We start from the raw sequence: 22,127 nt of genomic DNA, 5'->3' as shown, positions 1-22,127 counted from the left end.
AGGCCTGCCGTGCCTAGTTACGGGTTGCTAAGCTATGATTGGACAATCGCTGGTCGGGGGAGGGGTTCAGCGAACAATCAATTTCTATACGTTCCAACATTTGGCACTGAATGAGGTGAGACAATAAATCCAAACATTATAAACTTTGATTGCCTTTTTTTTTTTAATCACCAGTGGCTCTCCAAATTAACTTGGATGTCCTTGGCTACATATATATATATATTCTATTACACATTTAAAAAATTTGGATATTAATATTTCATTTTCTAAAAGTGCAAGCAAGCAAGTACAAATAAAGCAAAAGCGCGTATAGCATGACCACATTTTTTTTTTTTTTTCATACAGAATTGAAATCTTCTTTTAAAGCACAGAGTTAAAAAATATACTACAAAATTGTCTTAAAAACAAGAATATAAGCAGATTGGTATTGCTGTAGCTTATTGATTATTAGTAATACATTTCCAAGCTGGTGGGACAAGGGACGACAATACACACTACGGACAACGAGGACAAATTAAGTAAAATTAAAGAGAAAAAATATGAACCTGAACATGGAAGATATTGTCCTTTTTTGTTTGTAAGTGCTATAAACAACATCCTCGTGTCCTCACTCGTCGTCGCTCTTTTCTGACTGATCCTGCAGAGAGATAAAGAGCATTAAGAGAGAGGCAGAGGAGAGAGGAAGATGAAGGTTTATTGTCTGTGGAGAGCATAAACAAGAGGCGGTGTAGGTCATCGCAAGCTGAATATATCAACATCCTGAAATAAGAAAGAAAAATCTCCAGAGGACAGAAGGTCGGGAGGTGAAGCCAGTGCCCTTTCCTTAAAGCTGCTCTAGATTCAGTTTCTGGGGAGGAGGTGGTGAAGGGGGGGGGCTGTGAAGGAGGACGAGGACTTTAAAAGACCCTCTGGAAATTCGGAAAGAATGGTTCAGTTGTTAATCTGTGGTTAAGTAGCAGGTGGGCTGAGAGATAAAGAGAGACAGAAAGAGACAGGACTTTGCTTTAAACTCACTGCACAAAGAGTATGAGAGTGTGTTACCTCCATGACTGATAGGCAGCAGAGGAAATCACTCCCTACATTTGTATTCACAGAGTAACGTGGCTTTTGGCCATGCTCTGGTGGACCTCCCATTTTGGCTGAGCTGTGTACATTAACTTCAAACACCCTGCGGTTCAGTATCACTGTCGGCATGAATAAAAAAAGCTGCCTTAAGTTGCCCTCTTCTGCTGAATATTGATCAAAATCTAATGGAGGGGAAACGACTTCTGATCCCTACAGATTTAATATTAAAGTAGCGCTCACTGCTGGTTTTAATGATATCAAAATGTACTTGTCGTGCTCTTAAGCTGGATTTATACTTCTGCATTAGCAGGAATTTAGACTGAAAGCAGCCTTTTGTTGAAACAACGCAGGGGGGGCTGCGTTGGTGGGAGAGCGTGTTGTGAAGGTACCAGGGAGACAATTAAAATACGATCCAGGAAGTCCAGTTTGAGTAACAAATTAAGTTTTTAAAGGCTTTTCAGATGCCAAAACACTGCATGACAGGATTGTACAGCTCTGGAAAGTTATCACGGCGGCAACTATTTGGTTCTTTTGAAAATATAACTACACATCGGGGGAATATAGCGGCTACGGAGATGCCACGTGGGGACCCCGAGAACTGTGACTGGTCAGCTCAGGCTGTTTCTGTCCTCTTTGACTTTAATAATGATTAATGAGTAGTTTATATTTTACAACATTGTAAGTAGCATACAATATGAAATTAGAACCATGGAATAAGTCTACTGAGAAATGCTGTTTACTTTTTCTTGGAAACGACCGAGATCTAGCAGGAAGTGGTCTGTACCCTGGCACCACACGTTAACCTCACTGACTCTGTTTTCATACTCACGGGTCGACCTTTTCACATACTTGAAATAAACCACTAATTAAGGATCCAATCCAATTTGAACGCAAGAATTTGCCAATCAATAAGTCCTTAGATTTGAAGATCTCCGTCTTCCATTGACGACACTCAGCAGTGATTAGAAGGCAGCTATTATTACTCCAGCAATGAGACAGGGCCTCTCAGAGCTCTGGGGCTCACACTGGGGCTGGGTGATACGGCCAGAAAATGTCAAATCATTGTTTCTTTCAAGTTTAAAGGCAGATTTTTGCTCCTGAGTGAGTTTTCTTATTTTGCTTTTTCGCACTAACAACGTTGTCATACAGTAAAATCAATGTCACCATGAATTCAAAGAATCTCCCCGACTCCCTGCAGTCATTTATGAATAATAAGTGTCACCCGTTTAATGGGGATTGGAGATCATTCGTGCTTTGTCGTGGTTTTGAATCTACAGGTCGAGCCAATAAATCATCCACGGAAATGAACCAAGTATATAGGACAATTATAGAGTATTATATACAGAGAGAGAGAGAGCGAGAGAGAATATAGGAACATATCAAACACATTCATCCAAACCTCTATATGACCGAATCAGGACAGTCGAGGATTTACACAGCAGGAGGCAGAGGAGGATAGAGTTAGGTGCTAATTATATGAGAATGGGTAGATGAGTGGTGTTTGCTATGGCTTTAATTTTATTTTTTGTTAATTACTGGTTTCATTGTATGCTGGCAGGAAATTAGATGACGTTGGACTGATTTTGCAAGTCCAGTGAAAGAGGATAATACAGTAAAATAATAGAATATTTAATGACATTCAACCCAAATGCTCAATTCATTTTACTACATGGTGGATTCCCTGGATGGGTTTTATTTCATTTTTAGCTCTTTACTTTGATTGATTATTTGATTATTAAAATAATCCTTAGTTGCAGCATTAACTGCACTAATGTTGGAGTTTGAGGCAGGAATCTGTAGTCAATATCAATTGTATAAATAATCTATGGCACAAAGTCAAAATCTTGTGTTTCACTGTAAACGTTTGGGGCGACCCAGAGTAATGCAATTTTCAGTGTTTTCTTTCTACCAACAATTTAACTGAATTGCCTGCATCTGGCATCCCAGGTGTGACACAGCTACCGATTAGACGGCTGGATTTTGGATCGTGACGACAAGAATTGAGCTCCACCGTGTTCAGCAGATATTGTCAGCGTGCTATTTCTCACTCAAAACAAGTAGGGATAAACTGCTACTGTGAGCTTTCCTAAGATGTGGTAGCCAATGTCATTCAAATGCTGTTTATGTCTCTCTCATTTGCTCAGAATTATATCCACATGAAGGAGACCTGCTGAGTTAGAAACAGCCAATTTCGCCTGACAGCGAAGACTGAGTCCTTTTCTGAGTAAAGTTATTTTTGCTGAAACGTGTGCTAATGAGGCAGCGGAGTGGAATGACCTACATTGTCATCCTGGTCTTCGTCGCTGTCGTCGTCGCTGACCACCGGCTTGGCCTTCCCTCGGCTTTGCCTCTTCTTGCCTTTGTCGTGGCTGCGCGCCTCCTTACTCAGCTTGATCTTAACCCGCACCGACTTGGCTGAATGAAGCACAAGGGGAAAAGCAGGAGTGATTTAAGGTCCAACCAAAATAAGTCTTACGTAACTGGTTTTTATCATTGTTTGAGTCAGAAAACAGAAATTAGGCTCATCGATGTTTCTCCCTACATTTAGGCTCAGAGGACGGGTGATTATATCTGCAATCACCTGTTTATGTTTAACTGACAAGCTGCAATAAATATTTTGATTTAATTTGTTTGCTGTTTTTTTATGTAATATATGAATCTATGTCAAATGGAGCTGAAACAACAAGCCATTGACAGAAAAATGTCCTCTTCTCAAATGAGAGCATTTGCTGTTTTGTAAACTGATCTTCGGGGTTTTGGACTAACTTGACTTGTTAACTTGACCTTGAGGTCTGGGAAACTGGTCTACAAAATAATGAAAAACATTTCAAACAATCCATCAACTAATCGCGGACATAATCAGCAGATTAATCGATAATGAAAATAGTTATTTGCAACCCTGCTGTCAATTGTTAAAAATAGAAAAGGCTAACAAACTGGACACGTCAAGTCTTCATTCTAAAAAATGGCATTTTTGTGAATCAGTTTAGGAACTAGGGATGTTAATAATTAACCGTTAACCGTCAATAAGAATTTTTACCGATTAATACTAATAATAATTTTAAAAAAGCGAGGCGCTGTCTCTGCATGACGTGTTGCTATTTCTGAATAGAAACCAGCAGACAAGCTGTCCGTGAGTCAGGACCGAGGTAGGCCTGGCCTGTTATTATATTTTAGGACTATCTGTGGTCTGAAAAATGAGACTACAAGTTTACGTTTTGTTAACCTGTCCACTCCTTTTGATCATCAATAAACCTATTACAAAAGTCTGGCTACTGTTTGCTAGGCTCTTTGTTTTAATAAGTTATAAAATAGATCCAGGCTGTTATGCCCTCTAAATGTTTTATACAGCTGCCTCAGCGCCGGAGGTTCTGTTGTCTCTCTATTGCACATGTAATAATGAACCCTTTCTTATGAAATAAACATTTGTTTTGAATGGGTCGCAGACATTCGTCCAGTCTAAATAGTACATTTTAATCTTGACGGTTAATGATCGGTTAACGAGGGCCAGCCGTCGGTCAGAATTTGTTTTTCTAAATTAGCATCCCTATTAGGAACAAAATAAACTCTTAACTCAACACCTACTTACTAGCTTTTTCTGGAGCTGCATCATGTGTCTTCATTTCAGTCTTTCTGGAGCTTTCAACCGGTTTTCCTCTGCTGTGGAAGACCAGTTGAAAGCTCTAGAAAAATCTATGAAGTGGACCTTGAACAGTTTCCAAGGTCAAGAATTAATTTCCAGAGCAGCGTTCACTGGATTTACAGTGAAGAATGTAAATGAGATGACGTGTGTGTGTGTGTGTGTGTGTGTGTCTTACCGTCTGCCTCTGCCTCTGACTCATCCTCGTCTTCATCATCCTCATCGCTGTCGTCTTCACTCTCTTCGTCCTTGGCAATCTTCTGCCTGGCACTCTTAAACACAGACTGAAGGACGATGGAGTCCTCGTATATCTGAGGGGGGCGGGGGGCGGGGGGGAGGGGTAGAAGATGGTATAAAGAGTTCCTCGAACAGCATGAATGACGTGTATTACTGGGAAAATGAGAGAAAGGAACCTGCTGGACAAAAGGTGGATGTGGGTAAGGATAATAAAAGAGGAGAGATTGCGCATTAATGGAGAGATACATGGGAGAAGAGCAAGTGGGGGCTACACATAGATAAGTAGCAGGTATTAATGGATGCCTTCTCTTTGACTACAGGAAGTGGCAATTCAAAGCTTAGGAATGAAAAATAGACCGTTTCTTAAGAAACTGTGCTCTGTCCAGAGAAGCATGGCTCGCTTTCTTTTTTTTCTTTTCTGTAATAATTAAACCAACGCAAAGAGACATACTGACACCTTTTGGTAAGCTTCAAGGACAAAGTCAAGCCTCCCCAGAAAATAACAAAAGAAGAGAACAGAGGGAGAGTATATGGGTGTGCGATAGAGAGAGGAGGACTTCAACAAACAAAAAGTGCTCATCATGAAGGGCAGCTGGGTGGTTAAGAGGGATACAGTGATATGACCCAGTATGGCGCCGTCAGATGTCTTGTTGTCTCAAACCAACAGTCCAAACACATTTAATTTACTTAATCTTCATATTAGAAAAGCTGGAACCGGAGAGTGTTTGGAGTTTTTGTTCGATTATCAAAATTGTTGACGATTACAGATTACAGATTACAGTTTCAGCACAGCCTGCAGACGTCTGGCTCTCTATTACGCACCACAAAAGAAAAATAGAAGATTCATACGAGGAAGTAAACTTCAGTTCGACATGGGGGCGGGGAAGGGGGGGGGGGGGGGGGGTTCTGACCTGGGATCCCTCCAGGTTGAAGGTCTGCGCGTTGTGACAAAGCAGCATCACATCCTTCTCCAGGTCTCCCACATTCCTGTATTTATGGTTTCTCACTCGATCCTGTTGACAGAAAAACACCAACAGGTTCTGTGAGGTTCTGTTCTGTTCAAGGTGTCAGTGTCCTCCTTTAACTTGAAACTTACACTTGATCAGGGCTGCAACTAACAAGTACTGTCATTATCAGCTAGTGTGTGTGAGTTTTTGTCCAAAAATCCAAAATAATCAGCTTAATTTCATAGACAAAGAAAACCAGCAAACATTCACATTTGAGAAGCTGGAGGCAGAGAACCAGACATGTTTCACCGATTAATTTTCTGACCATCAATTGATCAATAAATCGACTGATTGTTGCTACTTTTAAAGTTACCGCTTCTTTAGCAGGACAGTTTCTGCTACTCTGTATGACTATACAGCATGCGTCTTTTAAATCTCATAAAACTGCTGCTTTGCAAATTACAGTATGAAATTATTATTACTGTAAAAGAACATTTATTATCTGCTGTTTTTTCTGCATCAATTTGTTCACTAGAATCATCGACTTAAAGCTCGCAGTGTTTTTATTCTGCTCTTTGATCCCACTACCATCATTATTCCTCATTCACGTTAACTGCTGGGTCGTCACAGTTAACATACCTTGATCTTTTTGAAGTCCACAGGTTTTCTGATTAGCTCATAATATTCTGGGAGCTCCTTCCTGGATGGCAGCTGGACAAAGACCTCGCTTAGTTGTCTTCCTGACCTGGTGACACAAAATCATTTCACATCATTGTTAAATTCAAAGCAGATCATGACTTTAAGTCAGTGAAAAATGCCCTTTCAACCCTTTCAGATCACATCCACGGTCATATTGTGCACCTCTTTAACAATATATGCCAAACAAATGACAAAAAGCCAATTTCTTTGTATTCTTATATCAAAATCCAAACGTGTTTTCTTCACGTAAAATAAAATATGACGTGTGCTTACATAAGCTTGAACCAACCAATTTCAGTAAAATACAGCAAAACAAGCAAAACACACGTCGAACAATGAGAGAAAAATGTTAATGCAATGGATACAATTAACGAGAAATCAGGCAACGAGTAGTGGCGTCCATTTCTGTCTGCCGCAGTGTCTTTAGGATACGACCACTGGGGAGGGACACCGGCTTTAAATAGCAAGACGTCAATGAGACATCTGCTAAATGAATTAACAAGGTAAGAAGGTGAGTCTGAAAGTTTCCAAACATTTCCTTGGGGTATTAATTGTAATTTGGCACCTCTTCATTATAAGATCTGTTTTTATAAAGATGAATAATGCAGCACAATTAATAATAAAGTGTTTATGCTTGGGGCCAGGTTGGCTGTTTCAAAGTTAGCAAGTTTAACAACAAGCAACTTAGTACATGGAAAGAATTGCAATATGGCAACAAGAGTGATAATAAATTAACAATACATATAAGTAGGATGTTGAATAAAATACACACACACAGAGCTGCAACAATTATACAATATATATGAGCTGCTGAGGCTCCATCTGTTCATTTTCCAGACACGTGTACACGATGTATAGACTCCATACTCTGAATACTTAAAACAAGACTGCCGCTGTTAGTTGTGGGTTACTTCAAATCAGAGACTATTTTCACACATTGTCCCTCCAAAAAGTTAAATTCTGGACCCTGCTTGAATCGTTATCTTCCTGCAACAGAGATAAAGATTGACATGAGTTTGGGAAAATGGGAAAAGAGACGAGTTAGTGAGAAGAAATGAGCATTCATGTTTTGTTTTTTTTACATCAACCTTGTAAACAGAGCTTGATTGCTCGTGTCAGTAATACCAATTGCTGCTCATCTGCATTTCTTTCTCCCATAAAATGTTTTCTACGCCAACACCAAGGTCTCTGCAACACTGATCCACGTGCCTCAACTGATTAATGTGTGATTACTTTATTAGCATCAACACTAGTGTTCATTTTATACATTTAAACGGATCTGTGGCGAGCTCATGATTTTACCTGTTTTGTAAGAATCAAACTAATAAATTCCTGAATTTATTTATTTTAAATAAAACCCCAAAAAGAGCCTTAAGTATAGACTACCAGCTGGAGGTTTAGCCTGATTTCAAGGCTGCTGATCTCGGGTCACTTATATTGTACAATCACCCTTAGATCCACTGTGTAAACTGTGCTGAAACCACAAAGACGGATGGTATGTTGAAAATGGATTTTTACATCTTTGATGTATGAGGTGTGATGCCTCTCAGCGCAGCGTTATGGCAACAGGGACCCTCTGGGAACAGACCCAGTTGTTGATTTGCTTGGAAGATGAAAATGTAATAATGAAGGCTTCCAGCGAGAGGGGTTTCTACTAATGGTTTGTGACTGAAAGACGGTACAACTGGTGATTTCATCGTGACATACTATTTAAAATCACTGTGATCTCTGTCAAGTCAGTTTTATTTCTGTAGCCCAGTATCACCAATTTGCCTCAAGGGGTTTTACAATCTTTACAGCATATGACACCCTCTGTCCTTAGACCAGATAAAGAAAAAAATAATGCTGAAAAAATGGCAGAAACCTCAAGAAGACCACAGTCACGCCTTAATCTGCCTTATGGAGGAGCCTAGACTGTTGCCTGGCTCCACTGATGAGATACACGTTTATCAAATTCCAAATCAAATTCAAGTTTCACACATGTTTGACTTGATGTAGTTCGGAGGTTTAGTTTGTTTTATGGAGAAACCACATTCCAATTTAGGAATCCTAAAGTCCTGGAGTGGAGATTCCAGTCTGTCCCAGTCTAGTTGAGCGAGAGGAGTGCCAGAGCCTCAGTGGGATGAACAACCATCACCTGGGAGAGGAAAGAATTTGGCTTCTGGAAAAGCAGGCAACAGTTTCCTGGAAAAGCTCCGGCACAGTCGCCTGCCGGTGAATATTACAGACACACACATACTTAAGATAAGAGTGGGTGTCATCTATAATAGCGAAGTAGCACCAGCACAAAAGCAATTCTTAGTCCTTCAGCCGAAGTCCTGCTGGGCCCTCCGAAACATCTTGACCACCCTCGCAGTCCTATGCACGATCAATGTAATTGGGCTATAAGTTGTAAGGACATAGATTTGACAGTTAACAAGATGGTGAGGGTGCAGTTACTTGTGCCAAGCAGGAGCCATTACACTACTACAGTGTAGACGGCTGCATCGATTCATATAGAAGTGTAAGTGAAGAGCACAGCTGAGGGGCGTCCTGTGTAGGCAGGTACCTAAACCTATTTATTGTTTGTTAATAAAGTTTATTAGGTACACCTAGCTACCGACATGTAGCTGTAAGTAAATCCTTTCTTCAGGAAGGTTGTAATGTTCAGCTGAACTGTAGTGAGTTATACTGAGAGGTGTTTGTAATATTTGAGCTACCCTTATTGAGACACAGGGGCGGACAAAATGGTTTCAGACCTCTGAATCAATACGTCTGGTGCCCATTGACGGGTTTTTCCCTGGTTAAAAGACAATCGAGCGAAACGGAACCAACAACGTTTAAATTTCCCTGAAAACATTAAACATCTGCTCCTGCCGACTTCTAACGCAACTTCTGTGTCAACTAAAGATCGACAAGTGCAACAGAAAACACTTCAGTCAGACTGAATGATGCAGTGAAATAAAACGGCAGGCCAGTATGTGAGTAAATGTCCTTACCCGTCTCTGTAGTTGATGACTGTGTCGATGATGGTGTTCATTTGCTTGGTGAGTCTGGGGGGGTTGGGGGAGAGTTTCTCAGCTGGTGGACGTCCACGTTTCTTCTTGGCCTTGGCGCCGCTGTCATCTCTGCTCGACGAGTCCTTGTCCTGACGTCTCTTGCGTTTGCGCTTTTTCAGCCGGATCTCCTCCTCCATCTCTTCCAGGTTTCCATCCTCAATGGCCTGCAGTCGAAAAGAGCCACGGCAAAGACGGGGTTAATCCCCACTCACTTCAACGTGTCCACATATGGTGTAGCATTGTATCTATCTGGGTACAATTTTCACAAACCGTCTCTGTCATGAGATTTGTAATTCCCTTGGCAGCACACGAACAAATGACCCGACAGCAGCAGTACTTTCACTAATTGCGGTATTTGAACTGTAGATATGCTCCTTTGCATTAATTTCTTCAGCAGTGCCTACAGGTGTCTGACATTTTTCTTCTTTTAATTAAAGCCTCTCTGAACTGCAGCTAACTCTTCCAACAGATTGTCACCTCGGTCTCAAAGTTTCTTTGTTCTATTCTTGTTTTCCTGAAACACCTGAGCCTCCGTCAATAAAATGGATCTGCCAGGCCTTTGATGTCTCTCCCGGGTAGCCTGTCACAGTGTGTTTGGTTTGCGTGACTGGGTGCCTTTAGCATCAGGCTAAGCTAAACTTTGGCAGTAAATCCAGTTATGGTTAAGGTCTGATCTGCTTACTCCTGTTTGAGAATCGTTTACTAACAACTACAGTGAAATTACTGAGCCTTTAAAAAATAATTGAAAGCCACAGACAAGGAAGGGAAGTTGGAAAGTAGTGAGAATCGGACCAACACATTGCTGATTTTGGTCTTGCGATCGAAAGGAAGAAAAATGACCAAGTGACTTTTGTGTAACTTCCTCTTTGGAAGGAACATAAACCCTGATTTATAAATTTGGCAGCGTGAGCATAAACAAACAAACACAGTACAAAAGAAAAAGGACAGAGTTTCTTTGTTTCAGACCTAAGAAATTAAACTGCAGGTTAAAGGCAGCCTTAAATATAAACAATGTGAGGTTACATATCAGACTATCAAAACAAGTGTGGCGTTCCAACAGGTGTGGCGCACAGAGACGTTTTAGATCGTTAATTACCAAAAGTGAGTTCATGCAAATCAATCAGTCAGTATGTTACACAAGATTGCTGTAATTAACTGCAGTGTGAAAAAGAAACAGTTCTGTTGTCACTCTGGCTTGTTTTTTCATTACTAGCAGGGTTAATAAATAATAATAACACTATAGATTTCAGTAAATAAATACATATTAGGTTGTTCACATTTCTACAGCAGTTTATCGCCATGTTTTGGTCTTGACACGTAAACTCAGACTTTACCCGTAGCCACTGTTTTTCAGTCAGCGTGTCGCTGTAGTCCACGTCCCGACGACAGCGTGATCCTCGGCCGAACAGCTTCTCCTCTTCCTCTTCATATGTGAGCCGTTCTACCTCAGCGTCGTCTTTGATGATCCAAGAAGGCAACTCGTCCTCCTCCATTAGACGAGGCTTGCGCTTTGGGTTCCTGGCGTGCTCCCGGCGTCGGTCCATGTCCATGCGCTACAGAGGAGGAAAAGTAGGAAAATCACATCAGGTCAAACAGCAAACGGTGACACGACCCTCGGTTCCTTTATGTTATACCACACGAGGGGAAGGGGGTCAACAGCAGTCCCGCCGTAGGTTTTGATTTATAAATCAGATATCACCAATGTATCACTAGATGGACGTATCGTAGGCCATATTGTGCTTTAATTATATTCCCCACAGCTCTGTGTTTACGTTCCTTCATTAGCTGTGTGATATAGAGTGACAGTGGGCTACGCATGTACTAATATAACTGGAGTTACAAGCCAGGTGAAGGTCACCTTATCTCATTACTGAATAGGAGACTACTGCCATGCAACCGTCATGTTTACATCCTTTCACTGATAGAGAACTGGGATCTGGCTGAGCAAAGGTTTTGCAGCAGAGATGGCTTTGTTAGATGTGTGTTACTAAAAAAGAGAAGACTACAGATAACCAGTAACAGTTCCTGTAGTCTCTGTAGCTGCCATTGGTCCAATGTGTAGTTTCTTTGGAGGAGGCGCATGTCAGTTATGCTGTAACCTCAAATACGTGGAAAGTATAAATCCAGCTTTAGATTTGGTAACACGAAACGCACCTTCAGACGAAGTTACCAACTTGGTGCCGACCATATTCTACGTCTTGCTTCCACATGCTTATGAATATCCGATATCTTGCACAGAGTCACCGTGGAGAAACACGAGCCGGATGAAACACAAAAGATGTGGCGACATCGCCAGGAACCTGTGACACTGCAGACGGTGTAGTGCCAGGTTGTTTTAAATATGAACCTCAGCTGGTGTTCAGCAAACTAGCTGAACCAGGAGGCAGGACAACTGTACTGTAGATAGACTCAAACACAGAGTTGTGTGGTATAAAACTGTCAAGTGGTGATGCTGAGAATGACATGGTGACAGACTCAATGACAATTCAGCCATTTACTATGCAAGAAGAGGTGTCGAGCTGGGGACAGTTGTTGCCAAGTCTGAAGGTGCCAGAACGATGACATTAAACCAGAATAATGGTCTTGACAAGATGGAAAACCTGTAATTATTTTGGGGATAGATGTAAGAGAACCAGCTGGCAGCTTCTCCTCTTTTGGCAAATGAATATTTTCAGTCGGTCATTTCAGAGTTTTACTCTGCAATTTAAATGTCAACTAGATCCCACGAAAATGTGTGTTTTTCTTACCATGAAGAGCTCAAATTCATCTTCATTGCGGGCTATCATCTGGTTAAGGGTTTCATCATCGGGCACCTCATCTTCTTCCTAGAGTTGCATTTGGGAAAACATCAAAAGACATTCTAGCAAAATAGGAGTCACACATGCTCAGTTCAAACCAAATCAGTCAAGTATGGCAAACAGATTTTAATCAAACACCAATTAAATAGCTGAGATTGCATTACAACACCATGTAATATTAGAAATGAAGGATGGCGAACTAGCTGATCATATCTAAGGAGCCGTCTCGGGGCCTTGTAGTAATTCAATCAAAAGCGGCATGCATAATTTAACTAAAAGGAAAAAAATCTATTTAGGACCTCCGACATTCATTTTATAAGAGCGTCTGATGAAGCACAAACACCGGATCTTATCTGATGCTTTTACTTCCAAGATAAATAATAAAACATATAAAAATAAACATAAGAAACAAACTCAGACCGTACCTCATTCTGCTCCTCGTGCTCTAAAATGGCCTGGAGGAAGACACGGCGCTCCTGGCCCGAGGACTTCTGGTCGAACATGCCTGCCTGGATGACCTTCTGATCCACGTTGAGTTTGTATTTGGCAGCTGCCAAGATTTTCTCCTCCACGCTGTTGACGGTGCAGAGACGAAGCACACGCACCTCGTTCTGCTGCCCGATGCGGTGAGCCCGGTCCTGAGCCTGAAGGTCCTGGAATCAGCAGATGAAAAAGAAATATTTAGTATGAGCTTCTATAATACTTTGATTTTTCTTTCCTGACAAACACTCCTGTTGCGATCGAAGAACGACTGATCAAACACATTGTGTCAACGTACATCTTCTGTTAACACGGGTACGTTCTGCACCTGCGTGGGAAGAAATATCTGCAGTCCGTGTTCCTAATCCTGAACCATCACGGAAAGACAAACAAAACGAAGCACTTCTATGCTACTGTGAATCTGTCTATACTCTGAAAACAAATGGAGAATATATCTGCTAAAAAGTTGGCAAGGGGATTGTAAAGTTCAGCTTTTGTTTTCTTTGCTTTGTACTGCAGAGGTGTGGTTAGACCGACTTTTGTTTGTGGGAAAATAAAAAGGTGGGGACAAAAACTAAAGTGCAACCACACAAAATGGGTGAATCACTGATTCGCTAGACTCAACAGCCGGTCTGACGGGGCCATCTCTGCCAGTTCAATTCAATGTTCAGTTGGCTTAACTGGAGGCTGACGAGAGCCAACGGTGCTGAACACATCGCGAAGATTAAAAGTGATGGTCGGCCACAGACAATCAACGACCACCCAGCAGCGCCCGACGTGACGGCCAACTATTGGCTTGCCTTGTCAGGGCCCTCAAGCTGCTACTTTCATCTGGATTTCAGTTGCTAGTGACATCATAACTTTATCTCAAACCTGTATTGATTGTAAAAATAAGCCAATTAATTTTACTCTAGCCTGTCACAACTTCCCACCAGGGGCCCAAAATTCACTGCAATTTTTGAATTCAGCCACAGTTCATGTGATTTGCATAAAGTCCCGCTAATTAAGATACGCTGCTGGGCTCTTGTGACACGTCTCACATGTCTAGAAAGTAATAGAACACAAAACGAAAGTGTTTTCTGCTGCTGAACCCGGTCGAAGAAAATATATTTTTGGAACTGCAAGCGCGTATTCATCCCACCACAGAAAGGAGATTCAAATAGCTTGATGTCGTCAGCTCAACAAAAAGATAATTGATTGAATAACGTAATAAAAATAAGTGTGGGAGATATTTGGGGAAATTATAACTCCTTTGACTAGATGATTTCTGTTTAAACATATAACCGGCCCACTTAAGTATCACTGGCTGCTTCAATCATATCATATTGGACTGGAGCCATTTAGAGTCCGCAAAAAATAACAGGTTGTTTCATTGCTGCTTGTTGAGTGGAGAGCCCCGTTAAGTACCTTTATAATTCATCTTTTAATTTGTTTTGTTTGTTAAAATTGAAGTTCTGTCCTTACATGTTATAATGATAAAATCTACTGCTGGGCATACCTGGTGTGGGTTCCAGTCACTGTCAAAGATGACCACAGTGTCGGCAGCCTGCAGGTTGAGACCGAGGCCACCGGCTCTGGTGCTGAGCAGGAAGATGAAGTACTGAGATCCTTCCTCATTAAATTTCTTCAGCAGTGACGCTCGGTCCTCAGCCTTGGTGGTTCCTGAAACACCAAAACGCGACCATTTTGAAATGCAGGGTCTGTCGAGTTAACTGAGTCTGCTTGAACTTCTTCTTGTTCTTCTGATCCAAAGCACATAGTTTTCAGGGAAGTAAAAATGTCACCAGTATCCTGTGCCTCATCTCTGACCAATTAAACTGTTTCAGAGGCGTCTGAAAAGAGCACACGGTGGCTCTAATTAAGCAGAGTGCAAAATGTGATAAAAACATACAAAACCAAGTTTTTATGTCTGATTAAATTATGCTAACTAAGGGGGTTCACAGTCCACAGCTGCGTGTCAGAGACAAGTCTCTTAATTTAATTTGTTTCTCAAAGTGCCGTGTGGATGATTTAAAAGCTCATTATCAAAATGATGCGTTGATTCCAAGCAATCATTTCTTTCTTTGGTTGTCGACCAAAATACTAATTATGTGAATGAATTCATTAAAACCTTTCACCTCAAAGTAGAATGACTCAAACTGTTTGTCTGTGTGCCTTTCACTTTAGCATTTTATAAGCTTCTCTCAAAATCTTGAACTACTGCCCCAAAAAAAACAAACACATAAACTGTGAGCCACTGCAGGGTGGTGTGACGCTGGAAGAGGCTGGTTTTCAGTCCACATGTCTTTGGTACAGGACCAATTGGCTTAAAACTGAAGTACAGGACTTGATTTTTTTTTTTTAAATTGACCTCACTCGCACACAGCAGAGAGACAAATTCAGTATCACGTTGCACATTTTATTCTGCTTCACAAAGAGGCCAAAATGAATCGATAGATCTCCTCTGTGAACTCTGGTCTCTGTTGCCAGAACAAGTAGCTAATAGGGTTGCCTTTTGTTTGAGATGCTGAGCGTACGTGATGGGAATTCTCCGACACCTCAGTGTGACAGATTGTTATTCTTAAAGTCTGACAAGTAAGAGTCAACTTAAATTAGAAAGAGATAAAGGGATTACAAGAGATTATGATCATGAGTCTTGCTGCAGGGACTAGCATGAAAAAAAGTCGTATTTCTTTATACAGTATTTTTCTGCTTGACACACAAAATGCATTGATGCATGACGGTAATGATACTTTGGGTTTTATACACACCACACGGATGCTGCACGTGTGATAAGCCTGCATGGGCGTACGTCCTCTGGCATGTAAGCAAAACTTATATACGACAAGGTATCCTGATTTACAACAATAGATGGATGAAGAACATGGAGTGGCATTATATAATCACTAGGGATGTCCCCGATCAGGTATTTTGGACTCTGATCCTAATCCGAGTCCTTTAACATTGTGTATCTGTCGATTCAAAGTCCAATCTGATACTTACATTTACCTAAATGTTGATTCAATACTTATCCGACACACTGAAATAACAGTAAACCACTACTAAATCTGACACACTCCCTGATCCATATACTGGACATCCTGGTTCAAAACTATTCAGCTGATAGAAGCTTAATAGTTTTGATACGCTGGGGAGAAGAGGCATGTTTCGTACATTGCTCTCTTTGCTGCGAGATTTGTTACCCTCTGAGTTTAGAGAATTTGTGTAACGTTAACTCGGGTGAAGACAGTCAGTCGCACCAGTGCACCCAAATCATTTTTCACATTCACGCACTGAATAATTATCACTCGCATATTCAGTGAAATGCTGGCGAGCCGATAAGATACATCAAAATATGCCGATCGACTCGAGACATCTCGAACAAGTAGAGGTGTGAGATTACCGTCAAGACGTAGATACTGAAAGTTGCGGTAGCTGAAGTAGTCCTCCATGATGGTCATGAGAGAGGTCATCTGGCAGAACAGCAGGACTCTGTGGTTGGTGGCATGCAGCTTCGGCAGGATGCGATCAAGGAGCTCAAACTTCCCAGAAGCTCGATACAGCTCGTGCCTGGTTGGATTACCCACATGGTGATTATTATAGATTATTATATATATTATAGTCTGTGGAATCAAGTTTGACAGCGATGGACAGTTAAAAAATATGTATATATTCTATGCATTCTTTTTCCTTGTCAAACCCCGGCTCCTACATTACCCATAATGCAATACTATCTACTCCACATCCCCAGATTTATTTCATATGTCCAATGGTACATGGACACCACACTGCTCATTATTTCTAATTAGTCCCTTCCCAGCCTTACAGCTGGAGCTCAGGTGCAAAACCCTTTTAACACTCATTCATCTCAAAACGGTTTGAGGTAGAGGTGTAACAATATATTGTATTTTATTGATTTAATCGATCTACGTTCTTTTGACCGATTCTGTGCTGTGGTGTTGAGAGCTGAGAAGTCCTGTCGCCACATCTGGTTGTATCTGGTGTTTTGTGAAGCAGTGCTGCTGCTTTGTGATCTATACGAGGCAGAGAAGCCAGAGAGATAATGTGCGACTGGACTGTATAAATGAATTTTCACACGCCTGGTTTGAGGTGAATCGCTGCTTTGAATAATTGCCATCTGCCATCACTAAGTACTGTAGAAATTTAGCAATTATCTGACACATTGGCTTTTCAGACTTGAATGTCAATATCTTATCGTGTGTTATAGTGTTATATTACTGCACTGTTTCACTGAGCTTTACACAAAGTCAGAGAGAAACTGACATTGATGCTGCACACACAGCTGTAAATGAACCTAATCTGGGCGTCAATCCATTTGTTTGTGACTGCGTGAATCAATAGATCTGAGGCTGGTTTTCTATAAACGAGCTCGTCTTGACAGGATGTTCACAATAATTATGAAAATATAAATTGAAACCATAACTTGTGCAGTTAAAACCAGTTGAATCTTCTCTATTCCACAATCATAAGGAACTTTGAGTGTTTACTTCATGTAAAAGCAATTTGTAAGATGTGACCAGCTTAAATCACTGATAACATTTTAATTTAACCCTTCCTATTTAGCATTTATAAGCAGGATATAAGCATTTAATAAGTGGTGTATTACACGCTGTAATGTGGTTGTACGTAGATGTACGTCCTTCTGTGGGGAGGCATTACTTGAGGCTGGTATATCAACAGATAATGAAGAACACAGTTGTAATAATATAAAACATCTCATAGGAGAAATTATAATTGTTGACAAATACTGTCCATTAATACACAACATGTACTTCTTTGTCTCTTATAAACCATTTATTCAATGTTATATTGTGCTTACGAATGCAAAATAGGGGGTGTTGCCAAATCACTTTATAACCAAATCGAGATCATACACATAACACATCTTTGAAGGCGCAGATACAGAATCCTGATCCAGTATCTGTCTGGTTTTGCCAATCAAGTCCCAGCAGAAATACAGCAAAATAACTTGAGTAACTGTAAAGACTTTTTTTGTCCAACTTACCCGTTGATGATGCCGTTTGGATAACCCAAGTGCTCTGCAAAAGATTCCTGTAACAGAGAACATTTACTGGTTTAAATTAGGAGAAACTATGAAACGAACTCCTCAATTAAATCTATAAATGATGTGAGACACCATCCCAGACGTTATTGGATGAACAAAAAGTTTAACAAAAGAGGGTTAAACAATATTGTACAAGCATTTTAAGGGACGCGTCGAAACTATTTATCTATTTCATTAAGGGTAATAAATATGCAATTAGCTGATAACCAAAGTAGGTAAATGACACACACATGCACAAGTGGAAATCAGCGTGTCAGTATTCACACGTTGTCAGTATCTTGGGCTCGCAGCGCTCACCTCAATGTGCGGGAACATGTATGGATGGTTGCAGATCTTCTTCAGCTGCATGATGGTGTTCATCAGGGTCTTTGCTCCTCCTTTGCCCTGGGGGAAATTATAACACAGATACAAGAAATGAAATGCCAGATCAAATCAACGATACTCGATGTGAGTTTAAACCTGCAATAACTGATTTGTTTGATATTGACATACCATCACCTTTTAAGCTGATATGCAAAACTTATTTACAGAAGTTACAGAACAACGTGATCATTCATTTGGAGTCGTGTTTGTTTCCACCTGATGAATGTACGTCCATCAATCCCTCTCTTTTAGCTCAAGGTTTAGGAAAATATCTGGCTCGTTAGCTGCTAAATGCTCCACTATGTTCACCAGCTAGTCTCTAAATGTGTCTGTCTGCTGTTTGGTGCTGAGCAGGTAGTTCACACCGTAAAGTAAAGTATCTTTATCAGCACTGGAAACCTCAGAGAAGCTCACTTTCATTACAAAGTCTTATCACGTAATACAGGTTTGAACTTCACACTTTTTGAGTCATGTATTCCAATTACTCTCAAAACCTGTGCAGCCTGCATCTCCAGGTGGTCTGAATAACAGACAGTTCCTGCACTCAAAACTAAATTGAGGGTAAAAGATGCAGCCTCAGTTGAATAAAATCTGGAATATGCTCTTTATCTTTAGCGAACACAATATCTCGTTCCTTTTTTGAAAAGGAAAAGCGCAGGGAAACTGTTACTCCAACAACAAAATTCAAGGACTTTCTGATGTCAAACAGCAGGAAACTGTAAATATCTCTGCGCTCTAAAGCTACACAGCTCAGTTTGTCAGCATGACACGCTGATAAAACAAAGTGCAGACACACAGTGAAGCCAGCGGGGTCTTGGTATATTTACCTTCTTGTCTTTCTCTGAGCCGTCAGTGAGGAGGATGCCTTTCTGCATGTGGCGGTACAAAACCTTCTGTATAGCAGACATGTCACATTTTATGACATACTCCACCTGAGGGAATGACAATGAAGATAATGCATCAGTGAAACAGTGGTGTCTTTTCAGAGGCGAGGCTGTCTGAGCTGAAACCACTTTCTCAAACACAGTCACTTCATTCTCGACTGCATGAGAAAACCACAACCGTTATTGAGATAGAAAACACAAAACAAGAGAAGAGGGAAAGAACAAAGACCAATCTCTAAAGGCGCAGTGCAGTCTATGCAAGTCACTACTTTCAGAACCTTCAAGTTTCTTGAAAGCATGTTTTAAAGAATCTGGCTCCTGATTCCTGATAACGATTGATCTTAGAGTGTTTTCTACGAACGCTTTGTTTCCCAAAGCAGCGTTTAAGAGCGAGTGTACGCACATGCTGTTAAAAGCTTCTTAATTCATTCTGTTCATGGTGCTGAAGATGAAGCTGAATACACTTCAAAGTAACTTTATATTGTATATTCAACTGAAACTCTTAGACGCGGACGTTAGTCTCATGTTAAACGTATTAGGCGAAGAGAGCGAGAGAGGAGGAAGATGTCGACAGGAACTGGAAGATCAATTGTTGAATTAAAGTTTGGTTTTCTTATGTTCTATAAAACGTCACTTAACAAAGAACATCAGTGTTCATGATAAAAGACTTAAAAGAGACTTAAAAGTCTACGGAGGTCTGGTAAACTCAAAGACTTCAAAACAATAAAAACTTCAATAAAACATGTACTTTTTGGTTCCTACAGCTTTTTAAGATGCTCTCCTACGAGTGGGTAGGAGTCACTCATTAATCTAAGATCACTTCTAAGAGCTTTTGGGGAAACACCTTTAAAGCTTAAGAAGATTTGTAAGATGGATTTGATGATCATCAGCCTTAAGATAGATGCTTCTGGGAAACAGGGCCCTGGATAGTCTGTGTTCTCATCCATTCAGTTAGGATGAAGTCTGGCTCTGCATCATATACTTACCATAAATACTTTTATTTCAGTTTATTAGATTAGATATATTACTGTAGTTACAGGAAGAAGTAAAGTTGATAACCACTGCCTTGTTAAATGAATTTATAGCCAGGCCACAGAGAATATTTGATTCTTAAGAGGAAGGGATGCACATTATTTTCAGGCAGCTGCACGGCTCTGACATTGTGGCCTCATCACTGTTCTTAATTAATATTTACAGCTGGAAAGTAGCTCCCCTCACCAGCTACAAGGCTACAGTTCGATAATAACTGCTGAAGTAGTAAAGTAGTGTTCATTTCAAGGTTGTCAAGAGTTGAGAGTGTACTGCCCCAAAATAAGGGGAAAAAAATGCTTTAAAAAAACCTGGCCCTATGCTGTTATGAAAACACACTGCAGAAGTTATTAGCCACACCACTGGGAATTATTTTTGTGAATGGCATAGCTCATTATGCTGCTTTAATAATAATAACTTGGTGTTCACTTGGAATATACTTATTTAATCAAAACAGTTTAGTGCACAGTGTCTGCATTGCAAACCGTGCAGCAAATATAATGAAAATATAAGATTTAGTTTTAATCTCACCTTCTCTGGCAGTTGAGACTCCACCTCTTTCTTCAGTCTGCGTAGCAGGAAGGGGCGGAGCACCTTATGCAAACGCCGGATAATCAGGATGGTCTCCTCCTCATTTAGGTCGACCTAAACAAGTCAGAAAGTACATGTGATAATACATCACAGGATGTTGTGTTATGCATACTGGGCGGCAGGATTACGCACAACACTGACAAGACTGTGTGACTGCGCCTGAATACTCCTCCTGGACGTGGTGCTTTCGCTGTGACCAGTGGGTTGTCACATTAAAGGTACAATGTGGAGTTTTTGACTAGCGGTAGCAATAGGAAGCAATGTTTTTATGAGTGGGAACTGTACAACAGAAGCAGCTATCAGATTTGTTAAAAAAAAAACAACCAAAACACTGAGTCTCGGTCGGCAACATTAGCCGTTTAGTACCGCACCACCAGGAGCTTTGGAGTGGTTAACACTGCGCTGACCAATGCAGAACGTAAATAAGGTAAATAAGATCCTTGTTTTTCCCCTGTAATGTGAATACGCCTCAAGGACACACAATGCGTTTTGGTGAGTAACACTGACTGTTAACATAGCTGTTGTTTGTTTACAAGAAAACTCCGCAGGGCACCTTTAATGTGAATCCAATGGCCACAATGAAAGCCATGGAAACAACAATAGAGAAAGTCCTAACTAATATAAACTTTCATTAACTTTTATTAACACGCACGGTGCTCAGCTCTGCCGTGCAAAGCTCCAGCACTTAGTTTCACTTGCTTGCTGCTTAAAGGTGAGATACAACTTAACATGAAGAGACTGGCTGGCTTTGCTTCCATTTTTCAGCTACTTTGAGTTATGGTTTGCAAACACAAAAATGTCCTTTTGTTTACAGGAAATTGGGTTTACAGGTTTCCTCTGCCTCGGGCAAGATGCCATCTGAAGGTGGACAACTCATCCTACTGTGAGGACAGAAATAGTTTCATATTGCAGCACCTTTGAATCGCTAATAAGGATACCACTTTGTACCTGACCTTGGCTCTAACTTCTCTGAGGACAGATAACATTATGATATAATTATATTCGTCCTCATTCAGAACATTTCCTGAGTGTTAATTGTGTGTATAAAATAAACCTTTCTTATGCCTTTGTAAAAGCTCAAACTTTATGACAGTTAAACTAAACTTTATACTGTACATCACTTACAGTAAATAACTTCCTTTTCAGGAGAAATGACACGTGATTACTGTGAAGTCCTCAGGCGGGAACAGATTTCACATCGCATCTGAAGAAACTACATTCTATATTTCTGCATTTCTAGTGTATGTTCTCAGGTTTACAATAATTTCTCTCTAGGTAGGTAGAGTTGGTC

The 22,127-nt window shown here is 40.6% G+C and overlaps 1 protein-coding gene across 1 annotated transcript in view; it reads right to left on the bottom strand.

Moving 5' to 3' along the window:
• Positions 1 to 374: 374 nt before the first annotated feature.
• Positions 375 to 22,127, bottom strand: part of smarca2 (SWI/SNF related BAF chromatin remodeling complex subunit ATPase 2) — a 46,060-nt gene continuing 24,307 nt past the window's right edge. Inside the window, exons 20-34 of the mRNA XM_070905044.1 lie at positions 20,777 to 20,890; positions 19,160 to 19,264; positions 18,267 to 18,353; positions 17,910 to 17,956; positions 16,287 to 16,453; positions 14,403 to 14,566; positions 12,850 to 13,077; positions 12,374 to 12,451; positions 10,961 to 11,179; positions 9,567 to 9,790; positions 6,529 to 6,634; positions 5,854 to 5,955; positions 4,884 to 5,016; positions 3,347 to 3,480; positions 375 to 637 (exon numbers count right to left, since the gene is read on the bottom strand). Of these exons, the coding sequence (XP_070761145.1) occupies positions 608 to 637; positions 3,347 to 3,480; positions 4,884 to 5,016; positions 5,854 to 5,955; positions 6,529 to 6,634; positions 9,567 to 9,790; positions 10,961 to 11,179; positions 12,374 to 12,451; positions 12,850 to 13,077; positions 14,403 to 14,566; positions 16,287 to 16,453; positions 17,910 to 17,956; positions 18,267 to 18,353; positions 19,160 to 19,264; positions 20,777 to 20,890 (1,938 nt within the window). The 3' untranslated portion in view covers positions 375 to 607. The remainder of the gene's footprint in view (positions 638 to 3,346; positions 3,481 to 4,883; positions 5,017 to 5,853; positions 5,956 to 6,528; positions 6,635 to 9,566; positions 9,791 to 10,960; positions 11,180 to 12,373; positions 12,452 to 12,849; positions 13,078 to 14,402; positions 14,567 to 16,286; positions 16,454 to 17,909; positions 17,957 to 18,266; positions 18,354 to 19,159; positions 19,265 to 20,776; positions 20,891 to 22,127) is intronic.

This window comes from Enoplosus armatus, chromosome 4, assembly GCF_043641665.1.
Source record: "Enoplosus armatus isolate fEnoArm2 chromosome 4, fEnoArm2.hap1, whole genome shotgun sequence".
Lineage (NCBI taxonomy): Eukaryota > Metazoa > Chordata > Actinopteri > Centrarchiformes > Enoplosidae > Enoplosus > Enoplosus armatus.
The sequence above is the reverse complement of the archived record's forward strand: the minus strand, read 5'-3'. Positions and strand labels throughout refer to the sequence as shown.